This window comes from Gavialis gangeticus, unplaced genomic scaffold (genome assembly GCF_001723915.1).
Source record: "Gavialis gangeticus isolate Ggan-Ray unplaced genomic scaffold, GavGan_comp1, whole genome shotgun sequence".
NCBI classification, from domain to species: Eukaryota; Metazoa; Chordata; order Crocodylia; family Gavialidae; genus Gavialis; species Gavialis gangeticus.
The window spans coordinates 31,303,927-31,314,950 of NW_017729008.1; the positions used below are offsets into that span (position 1 = coordinate 31,303,927).

Genomic DNA, 11,024 nt, shown 5'->3' on the forward strand with positions numbered 1-11,024 from the left:
TGGGCCGGGCCCACCAGGGAGCGGCCCCTTGGGGCGGGGGGGGGAGGGGGGAACACATCCCTGTCCTTGGTGCCCTCCTGCCTTGACAGGTGGGTCCCCGCGGCCGCCCCGCGCCGGGGCCCAGTTCGCGGCTGGTCCAAGACGGGTCCTTGTCTCCGGAGCTTGGATCCCGGCCCGAGCTGCAGCTTCGCAGGATGCGTTTGAAACCGAGGACACGCCTCCCCGCCAAGGAGGGAAGACGCTGTAAAAGGGGAGTTCGGCTCCGCCGCAGAAGTTTTCCCAGAGTCGGAAACTTGGCGTGCCCCCCTCCGGCCTGTCCGACGCAGGGCGGCCGGGCCGGCGGCCAGAGACCCCATCCGCGTGAGGCCGTAGTTTGCTCTCAGGCGATTGTCACGTTCAAATCATGCTCGGGGACGTGGCGAGCGCTGGGGGCCGACCCGGAGAGCGAGATAATGTTTCGTCGGGGAGCTGTTTTGTGAGGCCGCTTTCTAAGAAACAACAGGATTTAGGTCGTTTTCAGCTGTTCATCCGAGGAAGATAAATGGCAGCGCGTTGCTACCCCGCTCCGGGTTAGGAGTTAACGCTTCGCTTAGGCCTCTTGTTCGTTTTGCAGCGCGGTGCGTGTCTGAGAGTGGAAAAGCTAAAACATGAGACGCGCGTTGTTCATAATTTTATAAAATGAGTTGCGCTGGCGTCTTTCTACATTAGCTTTCTAATGGGCTGTCGTCCTGGTGCGGATTTTGACATGGAAAGGGCTTCTCCGGCCTGACCGTTTTCTTTCAAACCACGTCCGTTTATGGACATTAATCAAATATTAAGAAGTGACAAGTTGGTAGATAAAAGATCCTGATGAAGTCACTCCCTTTTAGTTAATTTCTTACCTGCCCCCAAGGTCCTCATGGGATAAACTCACTGTCGATATAAATAGAGGCGTTTTCTGTCGGTGACCAAGCAGTTGCGCCTTCTCGCATCAGAATTGAACTTGGCCCATTTTTTTAGAAGGTGTTGTTTGAAATTACAGTGCTGCTGGCCAAGACTTTGATCCTGCAATGGGCCAAGTACCTGCAAGTGCCTGCGCCTGTGATGCAAAATCAGGGCCCCAGGCTCTCTCCAAAGGCTACTCCCTGCAGCTAAAGAATGTAAAAGTCCTTTAAACATCTCTGTGTTCAGTGAAGTCTGTGTGTGTGTTGGGGTTTTGTTAATGATGTGGCTTAAACTATAAAGAAAAATCTGTACCTCTCCTCTGACTAATCTGGCATTTTTACAGTTCCCATATCGGCAACAGAGGTAGTGCTGGGGAACTGCTGGTGTGAGCCCTGGCCACCTGTTATAAGAGATGATCTCTGTTCAATGCTGGATTTTAAACAACATAACAAAAGGACCTCCACAGCTCATTGACAGCTTGTTTGCTCTGCACATGAAAATGTGTTGTCCTGTGGTTTCTAAGAATTTTCTGATGTTCTTCATTTTTCTGACTAGATTAATCAGCAGAGAAGCAAACATAGGTTTGCACGAGGCTGGGAAAGACTAACAGTCAGCGTGAAAGAACCATGTCTGTTCGGGAGTCCTTTAACCCAGAGAGCTACGAACTGGACAAGAGCTTCCGCCTCACCCGATTCACTGAACTGAAAGGCACAGGCTGCAAAGTGCCTCAGGATGTTTTACAGAAACTACTTGAATCCTTACAAGAAAACCATTTCCAAGAAGATGAACAGTTTCTTGGAGCTGTTATGCCTCGGTTGGGTGAGTATTTCTTCGTCTCATAACAAGTAATACTGCTGTCTCATTTATTAAAGAGGTCAAGTCAGACTTCAGTTTATTTTAAAGGAGTGTGTTGCATGATGCATGGACAGTCCAGAAGTGTGAAGCATAAACCTGCAGCTGTCATCTGATAGGACTTGTAGTATACGAGAAGTAATGTTATACTTATCTTTTCTGTAGTGCAAATAACTTTCTGTAGAGAAATGCACATGTAGGGAGATGGGGCTATGAAATGACCCTACAGGTAGAGATACATTTTAGGATTAGAGGAACTATAGCTTTTGTTTTCACTAATGGATTCTTCACATGATTCATGTAGATGTTCAGTAACCAAAATACAATGTGTAATTTCTACGAACAAGTGTTATTATTTCAGCATTTACTCAGCAAATGCAGACTCGATGATTTTTAAGCAGTAGTTAAATTAGAGGCGATTTTTTCCCCCCTTAGAAATATTGCAAAAATCATTTTGTGCTTAACTTAAAACAGAGAATTGAACACTTATAACTAGCCCTTCCCAAATCCAGTTTCACTTCTAAAGGGAGTCTACATTTGTAATCCAGAACACTGATTATTTCCTTTCAGACCCCTGACTCTGCCTTATTCTCCCTAAATTTCCAGCTCTGCTTGGAGAAGTTGCATTTAACAAGTGTGTGGTCTTTCCAGATTTGCTTTCTCTTTGGTGTTTGCACAGTGAGGCAGGCAGAAAGGAAAGACAACTTGCACAAGCAGTCTAAATAGGAAACAGTGTGCTTGTAGGTATTTTGAGAGCTGCAAGACCCATTGTTGATGTAGGCAAATGAGGCTAGAGAATATGTTTAATGACGACAGACTTTTAATCTGGTTCATCTGTTTGTTCATGCATGTGTATTTGAACTCCTGGTCCTAGGACAAATTTTAGAAGTGTTGGTCCTTCAAATGTTGGTGTCATGTTTGTTTTGAAATTATTTTACTGTTAGTTAGTTTCATTGTTCAGGGGGGTTCCTTTAAAATCATTTAATACCTCTAGGTATCCCTCATCAGACTAACAGGTTGCAACCCAGTATTCCAGAGGAGGTCAGAATTTAGCAAAAGATCAATAGGGCCCATGTTCCCAGTGAAAAAGGGCAATCTTTGTATGAAATATCTAAGATGTGATTGTATGAGAGTCTGGGTGGTGATATAATTTAATATCCTCTACTAAGGGACACCGTGAGCTTCCTTTGGTTGAAGATGTAATCCCCGCGAAGTATCTTTGTTTATATAATAGCATTGTCTTTGTGATTAAATGACTTGTTGAAAAAAATCAGGCATAGTTTGTTTGGAATTAATTATTCCTCTGCAGTTTTCCACCCCTTTGTTAGTGTCTGAGAACCAGAAAACAAAAGAAACTGTAAGCAAAAGTGAAACTGCCAATGTAGTTCTATCACCTTGCTGCATGAAGGAATAAAAAGTAAACTAATAGATAAGTAAGCAGTTGTGAGAGGGGGAGAAAATTTTTGCACACAGGTGAAAAAAAGTATTTTTTTAAAAATTGTGCTTTATGAAGAGTATTTCCCTAACCATGACATCAGCAAATAAGTTTGTAGTTACTTGTTCAGATGCCTTGCAATTTAAAAGGAGGCAGCTGACTTCCCTGTCACTGGTTAGATGGTGTCAGGAAAATGCCAAAATCGGGCACTCTGTCACAAATCTTTACTCTCCAGTAGCTAGTTCCGACTAAGCCCACAAGGGTTTAGGAATGCTTCTGTAAGTAAGGAATTGCAGGTTTGGGCACGAGTTTTTTGAGGTGTATTAGCTATAGCTGAACTTCGTGTCCCTGTGGAATTTTGCTGAAATTTGGAGATCTCTACTTGGCTGTGGAGATGGTCCATGCATGTACACCAGCTTGCAAAATGAGGGTCTGTACAATGCTTGACATTTCTGAAGCGGGTAGGCATGTCTTTCATTGCACCTAGTTATTACTGAAGATTAAGACTGCTGCTATAACACTTCTGACAAGGTAAAGAAAAGCAACTACAGGATAAAAAACTTAAGGGGTTTGGGGGTTTCTGCACTTGCACATGTACATCTAAGAAAAGCTTTAAATGATGTGCGGTAGATCTGTGAATCGGCATCAACCTGTCACTCTGATTAAAAATTTTAACAGTCCGAAAACAGACATATAGCAGATATGAAAACATGCTAGGTGCCTCCCCCAATGCATTAATATATCCAGTGTTCCCTCCAAGTTAAACTTGCCATGTATTATTACATTTCAGCAGATTGTAATACAAGGAAGATCGGTTCCTATAACATAGGCTTCACACGCCTTCAGATTTAAGAAGAACTTCTCAGGCTCTTGGCTTGTTTTCTATTTGTTGCAGATATGCTGCTTATAAGGACGGAAATCTTGCTGCTGCTGCTTTGGTAGTGACTTGTATTTCAGAACTGCAGAAAATTTTGAGCAAAAATTTTCTATTAATTACTGCTTTCTGTCCTTTCAGGAATTGGGATGGACACGTGCGTTATTCCTTTAAGACATGGAGGTCTGTCTTTGGTCCAGACAACAGATTATATTTATCCAATTGTGGATGACCCATACATGATGGTAAGTTGGCTAACTTTGCCATTAGAAGATTGTTAATACTTGATTTTTGTTTTCCGATTGTTTTCATGGATGGGACAGATCCAAAGAAGATCACACATACTTAAAGCTAGACTTAAGCAGACTTTAGCCCCTTAAATCCAACATTGTGATGTAGAAAATCCCTGCATAGTGGCCACCTTGCCCTGGAGGTGTCTAAACTTGCAAATCTCTGTTTTTTGATCAAGTTGCTCTCAAGGTGCCTGCGATTCTGCTTTCTGTGTGGGCCTGGAACTGCCATGTAAGCAGCTTGGTCCATAGCTCCTGTGTAAATCCCATTTGGATCCAGAAGCTAGGCAGGTAGGAGTGTCCAGAATGTGCTTAACACAATTTTACCTCGTAGGGATCAGCACCAAACACAACAGCCATGGTCACTTACATTAAAGAACACAGTGGGTAGTGCAAACTTTTTACAAAATAGCCTCCTAGTTAGAGCACCCACCCAGGAAATGGGAGACACGTTCTAGTCCCTACTGGGCCTACAGATCTTACTGCCTAGGAAAATGCCCTAAGCACTAGGATTATGGGCTTGGCTGGATGGGGGCTTCCTCTTCCTTTCCTGTTGAAATTGGGCCACTGTTCAGAAAAGACATTCAAGACTTATTTAGTCAGAATCGGAGCAAGCAGGAATCAGGCTCTATAGCCTGTGGACTAGGACACTCAGATGAAAGGGGAGAATCTTGGGTTTCTAGCCTTTGCTGCTGTGCTGTTTGTGCACTTTAACATTATAGTCTTCAGATGAAACAAATAATCATGAGAGCAGGACTCAGAACTACTCTCTTCTGGTTGAGTTGCTGGATGGTTGGGATACAGATCTAATCTATTCCATGCTTGTTCTCCCTTTGTCCTCAGCATTCTTGCATTCCTTGTGACACAGTGACCCACAGTCAGCAAGAGTTTGAAGATGCCCGCTCAGCCCCTTCTGGAGGTTCAGATACTCTCCTGAGAGGTGGGAGATGTTAGTTGGAACCCATGCAAGCTAAGGTTGAGCTTGGGTTCAGTTCCTTCACTTCCTGAGTGCTCAAATGTTTCAGGCTGTTCTGCAAAAGGGAGATTTCTACTCCTCCTCTGGGGGCTGAGCTCTGTTCAGTTCTTTCAGCAAACACTTGGCCTGCAAGGACTTTGGTCCCTCAGTCTCAGGTACACAGAGGTGCCTGCCTCCTTAGCAGCCCTGACTCAGACACCTCAGTTCCAGGAAAGAGTGGAAATTCAGATGCCATCCATATATTCAACATGTCCTGTTGACTGCTTTGGACATAGGGGTTTTGTGGATTGCCCTTTTGAGGGACCCAACTATCCTCAGGTGCATGGAGAATGTAAGCACTCAACTCTGTTTTTGGTTCCATTCAGTTAGGTGTCATGAAGCATAATATGAGGAGCCTAGGTCCTCCTTTTGGATATGGCCCTCACTGTCTCTAGAATAAATGTCTGTGATACTGGTTTGGTTAGTCATGTTCTGTGCCTTTGCAAAGTATGTAGGAACAAGTTAACACTCTCGTGGTTTTGCCCTCAAATCCTTCCCATGTCTGCTAGTGCAGTTGCATTGTTGCTTTCTGCAGGTGAAAATCTCAGGACAACTAAGATTAAAACAGTGCTGCTTCCTATTGTTGATCTGTGGGAGCCTGTTGTGTTGGGAAAGCAATATAGAGAGCAATACAGAGAGGTTCTTTGTGATCTGTGAGCAAACTAGTGCACTCAAAATAAAAAGTATCCAACCCTCCACCCCCACCCTCTGACCTTCTATTTGGCAAACCAAATTCCAGAGGACCTTCTTTGAGGTTCTGAAATGAGCAGGTAGTATTTCAGAACTGGAAAACCACAAATAATAGTACATCTGATACTTATCCTCTCAGCTTCAGAGCCCTTTGCAAGCCCTAGTTTTCCCATGTTTCCAACACTTTTTCTTGTCTCCACTTGCCTGGTGGAAAAGCTGAGGTTCAGAGAGACTGTGCGACTTGCTCCCATCTTGCAGCAAGTAGTGACAGAGTGAGGATTGGGTTGTAGAAGTATTGACTAGACTAGGAGTTGACTCTGGATTCCAATTCTGTTCCCAGATTACATTTTTGCCCTTTTCTCACTAGAGACATCTACGTTTTACATTGCTGTGTACTCTCCTTGTGTGGTCAGTAATGCATATAAAAGTCTATTTAAAAGAGAACTATTAAGTAAGTACTTAAAATTTAAGAAACACCAGAAATAAGGTTGCCTCAATCTTAATTTGACCTCTCTGTACATATGCATTATGATACAGGCTTAAATCCTGTAGTTTTATATTATTTTTCCATAGGGCCTGGCCTCAGTCAGTGCACAGAAAGGCTGGTGTTCACTGAATGAGCAGTTCTCTATTTTGTTTTAACCTCATTGTTCACTGTGTGACCCGAGGCCTTATTTATTGCACACTATTCAGATTCTGTTGAGGTCAGAATTACTCATTTTCTCATGGGTTTTTCTACTGTGCATATTATATTTTGTGTCTGAATGTTTGACAGCTTACTTTCACAACTCCCAGGGTAGTGAGAGGGTTGATATTATCCACATTTTACACATTACTGCTAATTTTATTCTGGATGCCTGGTTTGAGAGGGCTAGAATCCACCTCATTTATTTTTTGCATATTAAGCATCATGTAGCATTTTAATATATTCAAATCATTGCTCAGCTCTTCTGTAAATCAGGTTCCATGATATCAAGTTGGGCACCTAGAAAACGAGGAATGTAAAGTTATTGATTACTTCTCAAAAGCTTCGTTTGAATGAGTTGATTATGGTGACAGAGGCAGGAAATGAATCCTGTCCTCCAGGTCAGCAATAAGATGCATGAGAAGAAAGAATATTCTCATGATTAAGGCAATACCAAGTCAGATAACTATTTTTCAAGCCTCTGCAAGAAATGGGGCAGTGGGATATGTAGAAAACAGCTTCCTTAATTATACCACTCTGATGGCTTCCCAGAGAGGGGACAACTTTGCACTGAATGAGGTAGAGGGCCGTGTGGAAAAAGTAGGGTGAGATCATGGAATCAGAAGCTGCATAGAATCATAGAAGTAGGGTCGGAAGGGACCTTGTAGATCTTCAAGTCCGACCCCCTGCCTGGGCGGGAGAAAAACTGGACTCAAATGAGTCCAGCCAGGTAGGCATCCAGCCTCTTCTTAAAGACCCCCAGGGTAGGAGCCAGCACCACTTCCCTTGGAAGTTGGTTCCAGCTCCTAGCCGCCCTAACTGTGAAGTAGTTCTTGCGGATGTCTAATCTAAACCTACTCTCCAACAATTTGTGTCCATTATTCCTTGTTATGCCAGGGGGCGCTCAGGGAAACAGTGTCTCCCCCAAACCCTTCTGGTCCCCCCTAGTGAGTTTATAGACAGTCACATATATGCATATATAGATAGTCATATGTGCATGAGGGTCAAATTAAGGCTGTACATTTAGTTGTAATTCAGTGTCCAAACTTTTGACTGCTTGACTTTGCAACCTTTAATGCATGTGCATGCGTGTACATGTGTGCTGTCTTAACCCCCCCCCCCCAAAATGTGAAAGTGGCATCATGTGAGCCCTTGTTCAGGAGGGTTGAAACTGCTGATAGATGCTAAAAAGACTTGAACTAACAGAGCAACTGTGTGAACAAGTAGGTGGTTATCCTCTTTGTGTCCCAGCATGGGTGGGAGATGGGATGCTTACTTGTCCAGAGGGTTTCGTGAATATTTGCTTATGGCCAAGGAATGGTAAGAATTGGGAGTCCCAGATTCCCTTCCTGGCTCTGGCAGGGGAAACATGCCCACATGTCAATAGAGGCTGTGAGAGGGTTAAGGCTGGACTCTGCTCCTTCTGCTTGCTAGGCCAGAGACCAGCAGGAGGCATATCGGTAGCCATGAGAGCAGAGTGTCTTTTGGCTTCCATTCCCGTGAAGAAAAGTGAGCTTCCCTGCTTAAAACATGCACCCTGATTCTGAAGGGCTGATTTTTGGGAGGAATGTCAGGTGTGGTACGTGAGTAAATATAGTATTCCCCATGTCTTATCCTCAAAACGATTGAACTACTTTGGCTGAAATATTTTTTCCAAAAATATTTGGCCTGAGGCAGAAACCAAGGAGAGATTATATCAGCCCAGAGGTTGTCAAAGGGATAAGCAAGGGAAAATAAGGGCCTATAATGAGATATCGAGCATCCTTAATTACAGGCAGTCTTACAAGGCCACATGTAAATAAGAGATGAATATTTTGAGTACAGGATTAGAAGACTGATAATTGGGGGTATTTCCATTTTAAAAGCAGAAATATTGGCATTCTTGGTTCACAGCAAATGCAGACAAGAATGAGGATAAGAGTTTGCGGCCTCTAGCTTCTGCCCACATGAGCAGTCTGTCCTCCAGCAAGTCATTCCATGCGTTTCAGGCAACCTAAGCTTGTAGCTAAGTGTTTGCAAGCTGAGGCCCAAACTCTAGTATGTCAAAAGTACCCAGGTTGTAGCTGTATTGGTCTAGTAGAAAAAGCAGTCGGGGCTTATGGTAAAAGTGAGATCTTTTATTAGACCAACAGGATTTTTGCAAAAAAATGTCTTTGATTGCAAGCTTTCAGGCATAAAGGGACTTTTTTTTGCAAAAATTTGTTGGTCTAATAAAAGATCTCACTTCTACCATGAGCCCTGATTACTGTGTCAAGAGGCTTGCATTGTCAAGATAAATGGCTGGGGACTCACCTAGCCTAAACCCAGTTCTGAACCGCTTGGTGTTTGCTCATCACTGTTGATGAGGCATGTGCATCAGTTGGTAGCTGAGATCCCAGTTTGCCTCCACAGTGGCTTTGCTTGCTGGCTAACAGGTTGTTGCAGTGACCTCCTGCCATTAGACCAGACAGCTGTTGTCACTGTGGTTTGGAAAACCTTATCAGTTGTTCTTAAGAGAACATAAACAAGCAGCTTGCTTGGTAAACACTGCAGATAGTGCCTATTAATTTGATAATCCCTCCTACAGAAAAGGAAAACTAGGTGCCTTAGCCTTCTTAAGCATCTATACAAATCCATTAGTGGGTTTCCTTGGGGCAATGCAACATGTATAGTTAGCTAGACTTCTGTAGTAAGAAGTTGAAATGTTGGACATTTTTTCCAGTTCCAGATGCTCATGCAGGGGGTCCCACCAACAGCAGTGGAATCTGTATGCATGGATGCACAAAGCTCCATTATGAACCAATATGACTTGAGCATATTATTTTTATAGTATCTCAGGATGAGTGGAGCTCCTAGAACAGAGAGAGAATTTGCCCAGTGAGCTTGTGGTCTAATACAATTGAAACAGTAAAAGTTCAAGTTTAAATGTTTACTTGAGACAAGGATTTTTGTGGGTGATATCTTTTGTTTCAGCCATGCAGTTGGTTCAATAAACTTTAACAAGCTTTTGTACCACACTACCCTTCTTCACATTTCAGGGGTGGTGCTGCGGTACTCAAAAGCTTGTATGAGTCTATCCCAACCATTCCATTGGTTAAGTAAAAGATATCACCCACAGAAATCCTTGCTTTCTGCACGTTTCCTGGACCATCACAGCTACAACACTTCAGCACCGCAAAAAAAATGTTTCCTCGAACCTTTCTTAGCAAACGAAACAAAGGATTTTTTTGTTTTTTTTTCCTTTGGTCCAAACTGTTTTGCTTAAATATGCTGAACAGTTCTTCAGTTGTGTTGAGCTTTGCAGTGAAAATGCAGATTAAAACCATAAGGCCATATTTTATTCCCACCTCCATAGACACAAGCTCACAGTAACTTCAGTAAAGTTTGGAGAGTAACTCCAGATTTACATTAGCATGACTGAACAGAATTTGGCTTGTATATCTTTTTTTCTTACACACACAGACACACATTTGGCATAGTTTTTGAGCACACATCAGAGAGCTAAGAGTGTGGATGCATGATACTGTTACTGTGTAGAAAACTGACTTTACTCCATGGTACAACTGGAGTAGGCACACTATACACAGCATGCCAGTGGAACAAGTTTCTCTTTTCATAGGTAAAGTTATTTGTGGGAAAAACTTATTTACCCCAAGGTTACTTACTACAGAGTAAGTGTCACGTGTCCACTCCTCCAGTTGCTTTCATTCCAGGGTGCATTTACTCGGTACAGACAGGCCATTACCTGCTGCCCTGCCCACCCAAGGGACACACGGCTAGCTGGAGTTGGTTATATGTCTGCATGTTACTGGGCACATCTACATGAGACGCTTAGTCCATAGAAAACATTCTACTGCTCATTAGTGTGGCGGGCAAAACCCATGCTAATGCACTAATGCACAGTAGATTTAGTCTAATGTACATTAACGCCACTAAAAAAGCGTTCATTTGCGCTAATGCGCAGTACCGCTGATTACCGCACTTTTAATACCCATCATTACAGGTACTAAACTTAATGCACCGTAATTACGGCACATTAATGAACGTGTAGTAAACATGCCCACAAAGGAGTAAACTTGCAACAGAATTGTCAGTGGTGGTGATCCCTTACGGTAGAGGATGATCGCTCCAAAGGGTCAAGGAAAGGGTTGTCGATCAGTCTGTTAATGGCTAAGAAGGTCAATCCTAGAGCCACAGACTCTGGCAGATACTACAAGTGGTGGTTAAAGGGAGGGTTGAACTGCAGATTTCTCAGTCTCCTTTTCTTCCTTCTGTTTCTG

At 43.2% G+C, this 11,024-nt stretch overlaps 1 protein-coding gene across 4 annotated transcripts in view; it reads left to right on the forward strand.

Annotated features, from left to right (window-relative positions):
* Positions 1-11,024, forward strand: part of SEPHS1 (selenophosphate synthetase 1) — a 46,360-nt gene that overhangs the window by 471 nt on the left and 34,865 nt on the right. For 2 of the 4 annotated variants that reach the window (XM_019509551.1, XM_019509548.1), the window contains exons 2-3: positions 1,480-1,743; positions 4,227-4,330. In XM_019509551.1, the coding sequence (XP_019365096.1) occupies positions 1,551-1,743; positions 4,227-4,330 (297 nt within the window). In that variant the 5' untranslated portion in view covers positions 1,480-1,550. Of the gene's footprint in view, positions 1-395; positions 648-1,479; positions 1,744-4,226; positions 4,331-11,024 lie in introns of those variants that run through there. The other 2 variants (XM_019509550.1, XM_019509547.1) reach the window with 2 other exon arrangements.